General features: G+C 35.8%; 1 protein-coding gene across 1 annotated transcript in view; it reads left to right on the top strand.

The window, feature by feature from the left end:
- LOC127423158 (glutamate receptor ionotropic, NMDA 2C-like) overlaps nucleotides 1–17,921 on the top strand; it is a 45,445-nt gene that overhangs the window by 24,023 nt on the left and 3,501 nt on the right. The window contains exons 4-11 of the mRNA XM_051667273.1: nucleotides 1,083–1,294; nucleotides 7,882–8,050; nucleotides 12,147–12,300; nucleotides 12,936–13,061; nucleotides 13,567–13,796; nucleotides 15,412–15,572; nucleotides 16,322–16,509; nucleotides 17,472–17,704. Of these exons, the coding sequence (XP_051523233.1) occupies nucleotides 1,083–1,294; nucleotides 7,882–8,050; nucleotides 12,147–12,300; nucleotides 12,936–13,061; nucleotides 13,567–13,796; nucleotides 15,412–15,572; nucleotides 16,322–16,509; nucleotides 17,472–17,704 (1,473 nt within the window). The remainder of the gene's footprint in view (nucleotides 1–1,082; nucleotides 1,295–7,881; nucleotides 8,051–12,146; nucleotides 12,301–12,935; nucleotides 13,062–13,566; nucleotides 13,797–15,411; nucleotides 15,573–16,321; nucleotides 16,510–17,471; nucleotides 17,705–17,921) is intronic.

Here is a 17,921-nt window from a genome sequence, read left to right as displayed (position 1 = left end):
ATACGAATAATGCATTATATTGAATAGCACATGATAAATACAACATACCCTTGGGGAAGACACCATGAATTGCATTTTGGAACATTTTCCTTTATCATTTCTGTCATTTGCATCCATGTTTATGTGCGTGTGTGGGTATGTGTACATATCTATAGCTAAGGGGCAGATTTTTCCTCAAAAGTATGCTAAATCAGACAAAACTTCCTTTTGGAGACATCTGCATCTAAAGTAAAAATGTATTATTAATATTCTTTTAATTATAAAAGTTGTAAAAAAAATTCTTTTAGGGGTATATTTTTGTGGGTCAGGATTTGCTTACATTATGGGGTTCAGACTTTAAAGTGGCCTAATAAACATACTAAATAATGTCTTAATGAAAATGTAAAAATACAGAAAGGTTTGTGGGTTAGGGGGCAAAAAACACCATTAGCTCAGTATATAAACAATAGAAGTCAATGGATCAAATACAGCCTGGCCATAGAAAAAAGTTGCCGTTTGGATTTAAATAAGCAGATACTTAAAATGATTTAATCATTATTGCAGTGATTAATATGTTCAGCTGGCAACAATTCTTTTAACCCTAACTGATGCAGTGTGTAGCTTCTCATTTCTTAAACAACCATGTCGGAAGACGTATCCCGTGGTCGTGGAAAAGATGTTACTGTGTTTCAGAAGGGGCAACTTATTGGCCTGCATCGAGCAACGATAACATCTAAGGAGATTGCTGAAATCACTGGAATTGGGTTAAGAACTGTCCAACACATTATTAAAACCTGGAGGGATAGTGGTGAACCATCAGCTTCGTGGAAGAAATGTGATCGGAAAAAAATCTTGAATGATCGTGATCGGAGATCACTAAAATTCTTGGTGAAGTCACATCGTAAAGAAATCAACAGTAGAACTCACAGCTATGTTTAATAATGAAAGTAAGAGCATTTCCACATGCACAATGTGATGAGAACTTACAGGATTGGGACTAAACAGCTGTGTGGTCATAAGAAAGTCACTGTTTGCAAGTTGTAATCCTAAACTTTAATCTTCACCCTTAAACCTCCCTTGAATCTTGTTCAAAACCTCCATAGGTAGGCAGTTACGAGGGAGGAATCCTGCAGATGCGTTACCCTGTATGGCCCCGTTACGGCAGCTTCCTGGAGCCTGTGTCTGACAACCGGCACCTGACTGTGGCCACGTTGGAGGAGAGGCCCTTCGTCATTGTGGAGCATGTGGATCCTGCCACGGGCACTTGTGTGCGTAACACTGTGCCCTGCCGTCGCCAGTCCAACAGAACTGAGAGGTGAGTTCTCACTATCTTTTCTCATGTACACCTGTGAATGTGACTCTTGAGCACATGAAGGTCAACATCTTTGGCTGCTGTTTACCAAGTTATTTCTCAAATGGGGTTGTTTATGAGACTAATATCTGAAAAATTCCATGAAGAGCACAGCCTACATTAGCTCATCTTCTCTCTGCTGCACATGCAAACCTACTAATTTAATTACATTGATCCTAAAAATGAATGGTGTCTTATTAAGGGAGCAAAAAAGAGTGTCCAGTGAATAGATTATACCCACAAAAAGGATAATAGCCATCCATTAATTATTATAACATAGGCAGCAGCAACCTTTTCACATTATAGAATGAGTCAATGTACAAACCCAAACAAGATATTTTTAACCGAAAAAGGGTTTGACCTCTGTTATTTTATTTAAACTTTGGGTGAAAACATTTAAACATTGTTATTAATTTCATCCTAAAGCAATGTGTTGCCCCAAATGTTTAATTTTGCTATGATATACTCAACAAACCCATTTGTTTAGTTTTTTTCTTTACTGTGGGACACAGAGGGTGAATTTTGAAGATTAGCTTTTTTCAGAATTAATGTGAATGAGACGTAGCTGTCAAGCTCGAAAATAAAAAAAAAGCACATAAAAGTTGTCCAAACAACTTGTGCACTATATATCAAGTCTCCTAAAGCCATATGATTTAAACAGAATTTTCCTCTTTTAGTAAACAATCTCCACTGCATTCAACTGATGTATCTCTGTGTTACATATAATATTTGGCAGCTTTTGCAGATGTAAGATAGCAGAGCTGAAGAAAAAAATGTGGAGCTGTAAAAATGAACACGTTAACTCATGTGATTAATTAAAAAAAATTAACGTGTTAATTTTTCTTAACCGCGATTAACGCATTTACCATTAATAAAGCATAAACCAGCATAAACACTGGTCAGACCAGGGCGGAACCTTTGCTTATGTGTCCACCCGGAGTCATTACACTGACGCACACACCAGAACCCACACACAACAGAGATTCCGTAACAATTATCAAGTGATGTAGAAAGGACCTCTTAATGCTATTTGTTGTACAAAACAATCCCTAGATGGGGCTTGTGACAGAAATAAGTACTTTACAGCCCCTGTTATGTGTCATTTAATTACCACAGAAGCACGTCAAGTTTTAACTATCACAAAAACGTTGTTTGTAGCACTTTTCATTGGGAGTTCAAAGAGGTGCTTGATGCTGACATTGATGCCCTGACACAAATCCTGAACACGGATTTACAATTGCTGTAGCAAAGTGGATAGCCACAGCTGATTAATATTGTGGAGGAGTTTAAGAGATTTACTGCCCATTGCAATAAATATGCAACCTATGAAAGGGCTAGTTTTTTTAAATTAGTCATCCTCCCACTTAGACCTACATTTAATGTTACTTGAAACGGTGCTATTTTAGTGCATTTCTATCTTTATACTGTGGAAGTTTTGAAAAATGTTAAAGGAATAGTTCACCCAAAAATTTAAATATTCTCATTATTCACTTACCTTAATGCCATCCCAGATGTCTTTCTTTAGCAGAACACAAATGAAGACTTTTAGAAGAAGATAGAGCTCTGTCAGGTCCTTGTAATGTAAGTGCCAGCACTTTGAAGGTCCGAAAGTTCGATTTAGGCAGTATAAAATGAATCCACACAACTCCAGTCAATCAGTGAATGTCTTCTGAAGCAAATCGATACATTTGTGTAAAAAATAAATCAATCATTAAAACGTAATTCACTTTTAAAAAGCGCTTCCTGCCAGCAGCTGACATATCACGTAGCTGTCACGTGACGTATGTGCGTCTGCGAGAATTCATGTGAAAATACAGAAGCAGCCCTCATTTACAACAAAAGAACGAACATCACGAGAGAGTTTGGCCATTCAAACAGCATCAGAACCCTGGATGGAAGTGCCGATTTAAAGTTAAAAACATTTTAATTATCTACTTGTTTCTTACCTATCGATTCGCTTCAGAAGACATTCTTTGATCGACTGGAGTAACATGGATAACTATTATGCTGCCTAAATGTGACTTTTAGACCATGCTGGCACCCGTGTTCTTGCATTATAAGGACCTGACAGAGCTCTATCGTCTTCTAAAAATCTTCATTTGTGTTCTGCTGAAGAAAGACAGTCATACACATCTGGGATGGCATCAGGGTAAGTGAATAATGAGAGAATTTTCATTTTTGGGTGAACTATTCCTTTAATAAAGGAGTATGTTGTTACATATTGTTTTTTTTTTTTTTTTTTTTTCTCTCCTAAAAAGCAAATAATGCATTTTGACAGGGAAAAAAGTTTCACTACTTTCAAAACCTACGATTAATCGTAATTTAATAATTTAATAACCATGAAAAATTATGCGACTAATCATGATTAAAAATTGTAATGGACTGATAGCACAAAAAAAAAATAAAAAGAAAAAAGAAAAGCCAAGCCTGCTAAAAAAAATAAAGAAAAAGCCTAATAAATTTTAGACAAGACTGACAAACACCCCTATTTAGCAATATGCCTTGGAAGTCACTTAACATATGCAACGTCTTACAGTCCAGCAAGCTTGCTTACACTTTATTAAAATGTTGCATTTGCGAGGTCTCTAAGAAGTAAACAATTACCTCATTTGAGTATTATGTAAATAATTTAGTAATCTACTCTATAAAGAAACAAAGATGCACACAGATCACCCCCAAAAACATTTTTTATAGTTATTTTGTTTTGTTTTTTCAACACTTAAACCTTTAAATAAATAAATAAATAAATAAATAATAAAAATAAAAAAAACCTTAAAGGAAAAGAGTGTTAAAAATCCAAAAAAAAACATTCTCACTTGGAATTTTAAAGGGCTAAAAAAATGGAAATGAAATACAACTCAAGCACCTTATAGATTTCCAAATCCGACTCCAAAATGTATTCATCTCGTGAATGCCGCCAACTCTCATCTTCATTTACCAGAGGGCCTTAACAGCAGCTCACTGGATTGAAGACCTTAGTCTATCCTAAACCTATTATTAGTGATTTTTGCTCATTCCAGCAATTAAACCCCATAAGGCATAAACTCACAAAATCTGCAACCCCCTTATCCGACCTCAAGTAATTTACTTTTGCCTATGAGTGAAATTCCTCAACGTGAACAAGAAAATAGTGGCATTCCAAAAGTTTAGTCTTTTGTTCCTGAAAGATAACTGAAAGCAGCTTCAGTGAATTCAGCAGCTCTAGAGGTAATACATGGTGAGTGAGGAGCATGGTGCACCCAGAGAGAGAGAGAGAGATGACAGACTCATTATGGCTCCATGCTGAGGGGAGAGAGTGTAAATAAATCATAAAGCAGAGTAATCACCCCTCGGGAAGCGTGTGATGGCTGAGGGGGAAACAATGATCAATAACTGTAATGGTGACGTCCTGCTCTGGGCCCTTCACACACCTTCATGCTAATTGGCACCGGTGCTCATAAAGTTCTGTAAAAGTGTGACAACTGTTTTTAATTGGACCTGTAATAACAATGGGCATTTTATATGAGAGAATTAAGCTCAATTGACAGCACTTGTGGAATAATGTTGATTACCACAAAAATTAATTGTAACACTAATTTGAAAATCTGGATTACTGTGAGGCACTTACAATGGAAGTGAATGAGGCCAATCCATAAACGTTAAAATACTAAAAAGTTTCAAAAGTATAGCCACAAGACATAAACAATATGCATGTTAACATGATTTTAGTGTGATAAAATCGCTTACTAACCTTTTCTGTGTGAAGTTATATCCTTTGTTGCCATGACGACAGAATGGCATAAACCCTGTAATCCCGCAAAAACGACGATTTAAACAACTTTACAGCTCAAATTATACACATATTTTAACAGAAGAATGAATGTAAGTGCTTTTATAAAATTATAAACTCAGATTTCTGCCTTTAAAGCCTTCAAAATCTTGCCCATTTGTGAGTGCCTCACTTTAACCTTTATTTTTGCTTATTTTAAAGAAAAGGGACGAGTTGAATTTAATTGTTGTGGTAATCAACATTTGCCACCTCTAAATGAAAGTAGTCCTACTTCAAAATGTGCTTCATGACAACGCAATACATGGGCTGAGCCATTGTACATCTCTTATCCATCTGTAATGGTTTCCTTTATGACTGTACACCAGTGATAACAGAGATCCATATTACTCACTTTATTTCAATTAACTTGGTTTAAAGGAGAAATAATTGACTGGCACTCCCTAGACAGGGAGGTTTGTGTCCCAATGTCCATTATCCCAGAAAACAGACTGGTGCACTTTGACACCAACTTCCTCTTCATCACTATCCCTTGTGCTTTGCGTGTGTGTGTTTGTTTGACTGATTAAACTTCTCATCCTCAATTCACAGCCCACTTAACCCAAAGTGCCAGGGCCGTGTGCAGGTGTTGAGACAGGGTAGCAGAGAAACCAGCTTGTTTATGTTACGTGCAGACTGTTTGGAGACTCTCATCTTTGCAAACACTTCATTTGTCTTTCTTTGTTATGGTTGCTGCCAGTGTGGCGCACGCTGCCTTGCCATTCCTCTGTCCAAGTTCACTCCGAATACAGCTCATTACGCTGGAGGTCTGGGGGAGGTTAGAGGTGATGTATCATTATTGCTCTCCGGGTTTCTCTGCTGAGTGCCCCCAGCATCTAACGGTTAATGGAGGCCATCACTTTGTTTTGGATGTGTGTTTTGTTATGAAAGCATACAACCAAGATTTATTTATTTATTTATTTATTTTGTGGTCTTGGTTTTGGGCTACAAAGTTTTTAAATTGAAGCAGTTTGGAGAGAAGTGCAACTGTTTGTTTTCTTTTCCTACTATTTATCTACTAGCAATTGCATATTGATATGAGTAAACATTATTATGTAGTCTTTTTTATCAATGCTGTTACATTTTGCGATTTAAATTTAAAATTGGGACTTCTGTTAGTTCAACCCAAAATTTAAATTCTGTAGTAATTTACATATTTTCCAAACCTGTATGGTTTCCTTTCTCCTGTTGACAATAAAAAGAGATGTTAAGCAGGATGTTCACAAGGCTCTTTACTGTACAATGAAAGTGAATGGTGTCCAGGGGGTGTCAAGCTCCAGTAATGACCAAAAAAACATAAAAATAGTACATACGGTTTGTGCGCTATATTACAAGTCTTTTGAAGTCATACGATAGCTTTGTATGAGGAACAGATAGAAATTCAGTGAATAACAACTTAAATTTTGGCTATCAAAGCTATTAAATTACATACGGAATAGCAGCATGGTACGGGAATTTGTCAACACAGTTAAAAACAAAACGTTGCTGCCTTGTGCAGACTGCTATGAAAAGGGGATGGGAAGAAAACTGATCCATTCAAGTTTTTTTTAGCAAATGGTATTGAGGCAGGCCCAAGGAATTATATATGACCAGTCCCATTTTTTGAATGAGGAATTTAGTATTTTGCCCTCTGGGAGACGATATAGAATCCCTATTAGTAAGACAAATCGTTTTAGGAATTCTTTTGTGCCCACCTCAATCAGACTTTTAAATAAGACCATTTGAAACTTATATTTTAATGGTTTTTAGTGTTTTTTATATTTTATTTGTATTGTATTGGGACATTGTTACTATTTAATATTTGTGAGTGTGTCTTATGTTTTGTGTGTGTTATGGCTGTGGTGTATGTAGTCCAAAACAAATTTCCCACATGAGACAATAAAGTATACGCAACTCAACTAAATGGCTTCAGAAGACTTGGAATATTGCATGTCGAATGGACTACTTACAGTATACAGTGATTCACTATCATTTTTGTAGCTTGACGTTTCCAGAAAACCATTCACTGTATTCTTAGTATGGAAAACAGCAGCTAAACATCTCCTTTTGTGTTCCACATAAGAGAGAAAATCATACAGGTTTGTGAAGACATAAGGGTGAGCAAATGATGACAGAATTTAAATTTCTTGGTGAACTTATTCCTTTAAGAATGAATTGGCCAGCGCTGTGGTTGGAACTTCTATTTTATTGACTTGAAGATGTATGACACGCAGGTCAGTAAAAGAGAAAAGCCCTTAGATGTGTAATGGCATTTTACCTCTGTAAGTGAAGTCTTTTAATGTTCTTCTTGTCCATTATTGGCTCTTAATCCTATTATGGCAAGCACAAGTCATTTCCTCTCTCCATTTTCATGTCTGTATTAGTCTAGTCAGTTACCAGCCACAATTAATTAGACTTTCTGTCAATAATCTCTCTTTCAGATCTGTGTCACACCATATGTTTTGCCCTTGAATCATACGTGCTGATCCACTTAGCAAATGTTTAATCAGAGTGTGTGAAACAAATGTCTAAATCCTTTTGACTGATTCCTGATTTGGTTACTTGAATTTTTTGAAAATTGTAGAAATATTTAATCCAAAAATGTGTAACTTGAGAAACGCTGCAACATTCTTCAAATAAGTCATATGGGTTTAGAACAACATGGGGATAAATAATGGTAGAATTTTCATTTTTGGGTCAATTATTCCTTTATCCTTGACTACTAATGAAATTTGTTGTAAATGTTTGACCATTTTTCTTTGTGCAGTATAACTGGTCATAATGAGCCTTACACCAAACTCTGCTGCAAAGGCTTCTGCATAGACATCCTAAAGAAGCTCTCACGAACCATCAAATTTTCATACGACCTTTATCTGGTCACCAATGGGAAACATGGAAAGATGGTTCGTGGCGTCTGGAATGGGATGATTGGAGAGGTATGAAATGGCACATTCTCTCACTCTCTCTTTTTCTCACATAAATGCACTCACACTTCAAACATGTCAACAGTTCAGAGCTCATGGGAAATGAGCTAAATTAGCATCTGAGGATTTAAAAATAAAACAGTTTACAGCATGATACAAAAAATAAATCGGCTTCTTATGACCGCATCAGCATGCTTTTCCTAACATTACTCACACCTCATTTTCACTCCTTATTTAACACAAATCTTCTGAAATCTCGAATTATTGCATGAGCAGCTCAATAATGCAGCTGAACTTGTTAAGGGCATTCATGGAGGAAAACCGGCTTTAAAATGCAATCTCGACACATTCCATCCTATGATCTCCCACTGCATGTATTGTCACTTAATCCAGTGGTTAAGTGTCTTCCACAGCTGTTGATCACTTCATCGGTTCTCAACACTTGCATCTGATCACAGGCTGATGAGTTTAAAGATAGCAAACCCTTGCTCCCATACAGTACAGGGAATAAATGCTTTTCGCACCAGCTGAGAAGTAGTTCATTAAATGAGATAAATAATTATTATTTAATAGTAAGACAGGAATTGCTATTTATGAGGTTGATTGAGGGTGGTTGCAAAACTAATGTCAACCCTGATTTGTGATGTTACACGTTTTGTGATGACAGACCTAGTGGTTCATGTCCTTTTCCATTCCATAAATCTGGAATCCAAAGCTAATAATAGCCAGAGTGTTAACTGCAATATCCACAAAATTATCTTCAAAAACTCAGTTTAGTTCAGTCAGTAGGGTAAAGAACTGCAGTAACTGTACTACATAATTGCTGTATACTTAACCTCCTGAGACCTGAGCATGACTGCTGTGTGCATTTTACATTCCCCTTTTTGATTTGTAACTTGTAGCCCCTAAAAAACATGCCAAAAAAAAAATTAAAAAAAAATAATTTTTAGACCAAATAGTTTTTCTAAAATGTATGTCCACATACAGACAGTGGGACAAAGTTGTGAAATTTGAAATAATACCAAGTTATTGAAATGTTTTTATCAAATTGTCTATTATGTTTCCAGGAATGTTGGTTATTCATGTTTTTAAGACATTGCATCAGAAATTAGCATAAATAATTTTGATTCAAAGTAATGTCCAGCATCATCCAATCACTGCAAACCATGTTAAAATAAAAATATGCATGAAAAATTCAGAATCTATGTACTGATTACTATTTTTCTATGTCTGCCAAACATGTTGAGCGGTCCAAACATCATCTGCAGCCTGAAATTGTACTTTTGACCAGATGTTAGGAATGAATGCACTTTGCTGCACAGAAAAGATATAGAATGCTCCCTTGCTCCCTAATTAGGGAATGACTTAACCTCTAGTGTGCTGTCTGTCTGCACTGGTCTTAGAACAGTTTGAAATGCAACTTATTTTTATCCTAACTCCTTATACAGCAACATTTTCCAGTTTTTGGATGTATCCACTGATTCTAAATGTGATAATGCACAGTAAATATAGGATATTTTAAGGAAAATGAGTCGATAGTCCATGTACATGGCCATTGTGTTTAACAGCGTGCCATATTGTGAAAAAATTTATGAAATGTTTTAAAATGGCATATCGGAGGAAACTAGAGACTCTACTCGTTGACTTAAACAGGTTTTAATGTAAAAACTTAATGAGGTTTCTTCCCAGATGTAGTTTTGTTGCCGTTTCTCCAAAAGACAAACCCAGCTGAGATCGGCGCCATGAAGTTTTGTCACATGACTCCGTTCGTCAAAAGTTTAACTCTTTCATGTCTGCCTAGAGTCTCCTAAACTGATATCAGTCTGTTCAAATACAATCAAATTATGCATAGTCTATAGCAAAGCCAAAACACAATGTCCACGAATGTGGATGCAGGGTCTCAGGAAATTAAGTATTATTTTGGGAAATGTGTACTGTACTTGAGTAATATTGAACCTAAATAACTTACTCCATTACATTTCCAACAGGGGAAAATATATATATTTCCACCCCTTACATTAGTCATGTTTTCATCCAAGTTATGAATTTAATTTACGCAAAAAATCTGAATATCGTAAAAAAAAAAATTGTCACCATCTCTTCTGGGGAAATTGTGCAAAATAGAAACCACGTGGCTCTTTTATTACATGTAAAAAAGCATGCAGTCAAAACGCTCTGATGAACTTCATATTTGCTAGCGTTTAGCGGCAGATGCCTTATGTCTTGGAGCGAAAGCGTGTCAGACAGTTCTGGAAAGTAATAGAAGCCAATTTTTTTGATGACAGGCTTTGGCATTTCAAAATTACCATGCAGAGCAACATCATTTTATTGAATAAAAATATATTCACCTTAAGCAAGCACTTACATTTTTTATGTGCATTTTGGAGATTTTATTTTTATCTTGGTGTTTCCATTCACTATTTTTTAAACGATAACCTAAAATTTGCATAACAATACGTGAATGTAAACCCAGCTATTTTCTTTCAGATCTTCAAAGTACAAAGTACATATTTTGCAGGTGATCGTGAGTAAAAAATACTATTAAAAAGGCTAACAAAGCGAATTAATTTATGCTCCTACAAATCTTGAATAGGAATAGTTAACCCAAAAATGAAAATTTGCTGATAATTTACTCACCCTCAGGCCATCCAAGATGTATCTGAGTTTCTTTCTTCATCAAAACAGAATTTAAGACTTTTAGGATTTCATTTCCGGCCTCCTCCTCTAAACAGTGCAAGTGAATGTCCTCCATTTTTTGACGGTCCAAAATGCATATTTAGGGTGCATCAAAATAATCCACACGACTCCATTCGACAAATAAAGTTCTTCTGAACGCAAATGATTGATTATTTTGAGAAACAAAACAATACTTATATACTTTTTAACTATATAAAAATGTTCGCTTCCGTACATCTCTGTGACGTGCGCTCATGAGAGGGATGACGTAAGCTCGTTGGTAAGGTCACGCATCACGTGGAGGAGGAGTCAGGAAGCGCATCATTGTTTACATTGTTTTTTTTAATTATTATTATTTGGAAATGATTTTTTATTTTATTTTATATTGTTTTGAAATTATTTTGGACTGTTTTGGTTTGTGAACGGCGCTTGGTCTGTGCTCTGTGCAAGTTTCTCTTGTAAACAATGACACGCTTCCTGATTCCTCCTCCACGTGACACGTGACCTTACCAGCGAGCTTACGTCATCCCTCTCATGAGCGCACATCACAGAGATGTACGGAAGCGAACATTTGTCATTAAAAAGTATATAAATATTATTTTGTTTCTCAAAATAATCAATCGTTTGTGTTCAAAAGATAAATAAATGAACTTTATTTGTCAAATGGAGTCGTGTGGATTATTTTGATGCACCCTAAATATGCATTTTGGACCGTCAAATAATGGAGTACATTCACTTGCATTATTTAGAGGAGGAGGCCTGAAATGAAATCCTAAAAGTCTTAAATTCTGTTTTGATGAAGAAAGAAACTCAGGTACATCTTGAATGGCCTGAGGGTGAGTAAATTATCAGCAAATTTTCATTTTTGAGTGAACTATTCTTTAACTTACATAAAACAGCCAGTTAAATCTGTTTCAGTGCAAAATGTAATTGGCTACAACTTTGGTCATTTATACCTGTAAAGAGCTAACACTAACCCTTCAACAACACCATTTCCGCCATAACGCAATACTTTTTAATAACAACTATTACTGAAATTGAACAAGCTTAACTTGAGTGTAAACACGGTCGACAATCAGTAAATAAACTATACTGAAATGCCTAATTTAACCATAAATACTCAAATTTAAAATGTTTTTAGGTAACAGGTTTCAGGATTTGGGTTTCATTTTAAAATCTGTTGTGTCCTAGAGGCATAATAAGAATATTGTGATTAAACAGGTTTACAGGTTTCCATGCAAAAATTGTGAATCAACATTATTTAAAAAAAAAATAATAATCTGCCTTTTTTTAATTTTAAGAAAAACATTTTCATTTTACATTAAATATACTTACTGTTAGACTGTTAAAACTGTTTACACCTCAGAGTTCGGTAATATGGCACGGTTAGAATGTGTAATGACATGGCTGCCCATTTTTCTCCTTGTTCAAGGTCTTCTACAAGCGAGCGGATATGGCTATTGGCTCTCTTACCATCAATGAGGAGCGGTCAGAGATCGTTGACTTTTCAGTGCCGTTCGTGGAGACTGGGATCAGTGTTATGGTGGCCAGAAGCAATGGGACAGTCTCACCCTCTGCCTTTCTAGGTGAGAAGTCTTCATTAGCTATCCATTTCCAAGGCCACTCTCACACAGACTGTTAGATATACTTCCAGACAGTCTAGAATATTTTCATATTTTATAACTTAGAGTAAAGAGAATAATACCTAGACAGGAAAAAAAAAATTCTACTGAATCTCTAACTGTGCCCTGCTGCAAAAATATCTTAAACCAGCATAAAATGGTTTGCTGGTTTTAGCTGGTCTGGTTCTGCTGGTTTAAGAGGTGTTTGAGACACTTGTCAGTTTGTCACACTGGAATTTAAATCAGAGCTAGACCAGCTTAAGTCCAGCTGGGCCATCTTAGACCAGCTAAGACCAACAAACCACCTTAGGCTGGTTTAAGCTATATATATATATATATATATATATATATATATATATATATATATATATATATATATATATATATATATTTAGCAGGGTGCACACAAGCAGAGAAAATGAAGCATTTTTTCTCTGCTAAACAATTTGTTCATTATTCACTCTAATTACACAGCATCTGACAAACACAAACATAATGTACATGACTGCATTAACAATAGCGATTTTTGTATTGTTATGAGTATAAGAATTTCTTCTCCATCTGAATTTATGCATTGCTTCATATTCTCTGTCTTTCAGAGCCTTACAGTCCAGCCGTGTGGGTTATGATGTTCGTAATGTGCCTGACTGTTGTGGCAGTCACTGTCTTCATCTTTGAGTACTTCAGTCCTGTTGGATACAACCGGAGCCTTGTCAGTGCCAAAGGTCAGCCTTGGTTTTTCAAGCAGTCTTTACTCTATCAGGCACCAAGCTCTGGGAAAGAAAGAATAGTTGTGGAACTAGTTTAATCAATCCACATGAACTGAGCTGACAGGGTGTGTACTTGTCTCCGAGTGTAAAAGGTCATTTTTCGGAGGTTTAATTAAAGTTTGTCGCTTTGCTAATTTGACTTTGATTGATTGCTTGCCTTTTCTGTAGCACACATGAACCACATTCAGAACTGAGGTCAAGGTGGAACTTGAAAAGCAAATCCTACCAATTGTTCGCAGCATTTAATAATTTCGCACGTGTCCTTATTTGTGACTAATTAAATTGCAATGTCCAACAGAATATCTGTTATATAGGGTGCACATTTGTTGTGCTTGGTATTGTCAGCATTAACCACAACTGCTTAGCTTAATATATTCATCACACATAATGAACTTTACATTTTCATTTTATCAATATAATGTATGGTCTCTCATATTCTTTCTCACTCAAACTTTTATAGCCCCTGGAGGTCCCACCTTCACCATCGGGAAGTCTGTCTGGCTCCTGTGGGGAATTGTTTTCAACAACTCTGTTCCAATTGAAAACCCCAAAGGCACAACCAGCAAAATTATGGTCCTGGTCTGGGCTTTCTTTGCTGTCATCTTTCTCGCTAGCTACACTGCCAATTTAGCTGCCTTCATGATCCAAGAGCAGTACATTGACACTGTGTCTGGACTTAGTGACAAAAAGGTGAGACAAATGTGTGTAATTGTAAATGAGATGTGTAACAGATGACAGTAAAGTCCTTGCCACATCAAGTAGTAATTTTTGGCTTGATAAACATTCACAAAACAATTTTAAAATGAAACAGTTTCTATGAGACACACCAAGTCTGAAATATCATACCATGATGATCTGAAAACGTTTTATTCAGAAGCTATACAATCTTTATTTATTTTTCAAGTAGTTCATACAGGTATCTAAACTTTTTTAGAAGGCAAAGTCAATTCAGCAGAAATTTCATAGCAATATTAGTGAACTGGCACCTTTCAGAGTTAACTGTCACTAATGTCTCACGATGAGTGATATTTATGTTCATTATTTTTCTTAAGAAAACCATAAGCAACAGAACTCCATTAGCAAATTATGCAAATTTGAAATTAACTTTACCTGAGGGAGCAACAACAATAGATTAATCACTCATAGATAATACAAAAAACAAAACAATAAGCGCTTGGAGCCAGACTAATAGGTTTGCTTTTTAATAGCAGCAATAAGGTACGAGAGGCTGTGCTATACTGTGAATATAGTCACATCCAAAGGGCAGTGTTTGGCATGACGCGCAGCATTCACAATATAGCATTCCCTTCAAGTGCCTTATTGCTTTGATTAAACATAATAGATAATAAATATGTAATGTAAATACACAATAACTACACATTACACTGCAAAAAACTTTATTATATTAAAAAGATTCTTCCTCAGTATTTTTGTCTTATTTATATTAAAAATACCAACAAGATGCATTTACATGCTGAGCAAAATTACATAAGATATAAAGTCTTGTTTTCAGAGAAATCTAATAACTTTTAGTGAGATATCTGGTCAAAACAAGAAAACACTATCTGCCAATGGGTTAAGAATAATCAACTTAATTTAAAGAGAAAACAAGTATATTTTTCTTACCCCATTGGAAATTATATATTTTTTTTCTTATTTTAAGCATAAAATTCACAACATCTTGCTTCTTAAGTAAATGTATCTTATTTTATGGGTATTTAGGTATTTTTAGTGGAAAACAAGACAACAGTACTGATTAAGGAAATAGGTAACACTTTATAATAATGGTCCGTCATTAATAGGTAACTATGCAGGAATTAATGCAGGCCAAATTAGTAGCTCTACATTAACACTTTAGTCACTATTATTAACTAATATGGAAACATGATTAAACCAATCAGTAAGTAATAGCGAACTGATGACTGAGGTAGTTCACTGTTAGTTAATCAGTAATTACTGAATTTAATTTTCCTCATTGAGAACTATCAAATAACTATGGCTAATTTAAAATAACTATTAATTAATTACTAATCAAAACATCAACATTAAATGCAGGTACTTTAAATGTATGTACATAATAAATACATTGTAGCAAATGCTTAAATACATAGTAGTTAAAGACACCTAACATAAAGTTGGTCCATGTAATTTTATAAAGCTTTTTTAATTTTCTTTTTGAAGGTCACTACCTCCCAGGCAATAGGTGACTATGTAATCTGTGTTGATGTACAGCTGTATTATTAAGGTTAATCCGCAACCTGGCTCAGCCAAACAAATGAAATGCAATTTATTCCTTTTGTTTCAGTTTCAAAAACCACAGGAACATTATCCTCCTTTTCGCTTCGGTACGGTCCCAAACGGCAGCACCGAGAGGAACATTCGAAGCAATTATCCCGACATGCACACCCACATGATAAAATACAACCAGAAGGGAGTGGAGGAAGCACTCAACAGCCTTAAAACAGGGTGGGCTTCAACAACTTTTTGTCTGTGTGTGTATACGCTCTTAGCTATATTTTGAAAAAGGAGTTTGATACAACTGGCAAACCCTGCCTTTTTGGAACACTTTTGGACATCCTTAATTGTAAAATCGATTCATAAATAAAGCAAATACAGTTTTTTACATTTTAGATATGCAAAGTTTTCTTTGAGTAGTGGGGATAGGGCGTGGATTAGGGTTAGTCTGTAATAATTATAATTCACTTTATATTACAACAATGGAAGTCTATAGTATGTCCACATTTGAATAGCTAAGTGCGTGTTTATGTGTGTAAGAGCTCTGAACCCTTACCAAAATGGACTGTGGTGCTACCAATGGTACAGGGATTGTATCAAATGGTTCCATCTGTGCTTCAATACATGCCATGGTACTGAATGCTTCTACATGGTACTCCAAGGTACTTTAAAGAATTTGTACCATGGTAAGGATTACCATGATGCAATGTGAAAAAAACAACAACAATATAAATGTACCTTGATACTGTATTGTTTGTGATTGGTCATTAGGCATCATTTAGAAACTATTTTGTCAAACATTTGGTCTGAAGGTCAGTGAAACTGGCAGAGAAACAGCCAAGCATAAATAATGTATTTTTCACCATCCAACAAAGGAAAAAGAAGGAGTAGTAATTAACAAAAGGCTAATTATTTACTTGACATAATTATGTGTAATTATTAAACCATTTGCCTTGGACTCATTTCTCTTCTCTGTGTAGGAAGCTGGACGCCTTCATATATGATGCAGCAGTTCTTAATTATATGGCTGGCAAGGACGAGGGCTGCAAGCTGGTCACCATTGGTAGTGGGAAGGTGTTCGCTACAACGGGCTACGGCATTGCTCTGCAGAAGGACTCCTGTTGGAAGCGCCCCATAGACCTGGCTCTACTCCAGTTCCTGGGAGACGGTAAATCGCTGTTAGGGGGCTGGAACTTGTCCACACTTAATATCCTCTACCCCAGCATGGAAGCTATCACATTAAGCCTTATTACTTAATGTGTTGAGAATTGAGAGGTTATGTCAATGCAATCTACAGACATCAGAAAACCTCTGCAGTAGACACTGGCTCCTTGCTACGTAGACAGCATCCTAATTAAGATGTCAAGACCTCAAAGGTGACTGATTTTGGAACGCTGTACGTAGACAGCAACTCCCCAAATTGACGGTTTTCACGTTTCCGTGTTTGGATTGTGAAAGTAAACTATAGTGGGGTAAACTTATATAGAGGTACATGGGAGACCATAGCAATTATTATTTTTGCGTTTCCATTTGCTCCAACAGCAAAAGAGAGATGGATTACGGCAGTCAGAAGAGAAAATGTATTTGAAACCCCATCGTAGCAGTGTTGACTAGTTTTTTTTTTTAAGTGAATGCTAGGGTAATTAAAATATAAAACATTAAAAATAATAATATAAATATTAAAAAGTTGTTAGATTTACCCTACTAAATTAAGATGGAAATATGTGAACACAGCCTGTGAAAAGAATCCACAGCATTCTGAATTGGAGACTCGAATCCAATTGAGTTTGAATTTAACATTTTGTTAATTTAAAAACATGTACTCTTAAGGATGAAAATACAAATAGCCCATTTTTAATTTGATTAAACTATTTTTATTAATACCGTTAAGTATATTTATAATCGGAGGCTTTGTAATATCTGTGTACTTTATAAAAATGTAAAGTATACAAATTTTCATCGGTAGTGCACCTACAGTATGATGGCTTGTAATGCTGTCTAGGCAGGCAGATGACTAGGTTACTGTATGTATGTGTTTCTTAAAATATCCACTTGTTTCTGTCATCATTGAATAGCCTGTGGCAGCCGCTGTTTCTGGCACTATTCCTGACCCCATTTCCTTTCATGCAGGGGACACACAGAGACTGGAGACAGTATGGCTGTCTGGAATATGCCAGAATGAGAAAAATGAGGTCATGAGCTCCAAACTGGACATAGACAACATGGCAGGTGTTTTCTACATGTTGCTAGTGGCCATGGGCCTCAGCCTGCTGGTCTTTGCTTGGGAACATCTACTCTACTGGAAACTCAGGCACTCTGTCCACAAGTCTGACCACTTAGACTTTCTGCTGGCCATTAGCAGGGTAAGACAGCATTGCTAAATTACATTCCAAAGCAGTCCTTTATGTTTTAAATCCTTTTGTTCAGACAATGTGTTTATTATAATACTGTAACTGGGTAAAATGGGCAAGGAGGAGGCAGGAACCGGCTGAACAGTCAAAATAATGTTTAATGAAAACTTAAAAAGACATAAATATAAACACACACGGCAGCTGCGTGTGGCTCTCTCTCTTGAACTGC

The sequence above is a fragment of the Myxocyprinus asiaticus genome, chromosome 32 (genome assembly GCF_019703515.2).
Source record: "Myxocyprinus asiaticus isolate MX2 ecotype Aquarium Trade chromosome 32, UBuf_Myxa_2, whole genome shotgun sequence".
NCBI lineage: Eukaryota > Metazoa > Chordata > Actinopteri > Cypriniformes > Catostomidae > Myxocyprinus > Myxocyprinus asiaticus.
The sequence above is the reverse complement of the archived record's forward strand: the minus strand, read 5'-3'. Positions and strand labels throughout refer to the sequence as shown.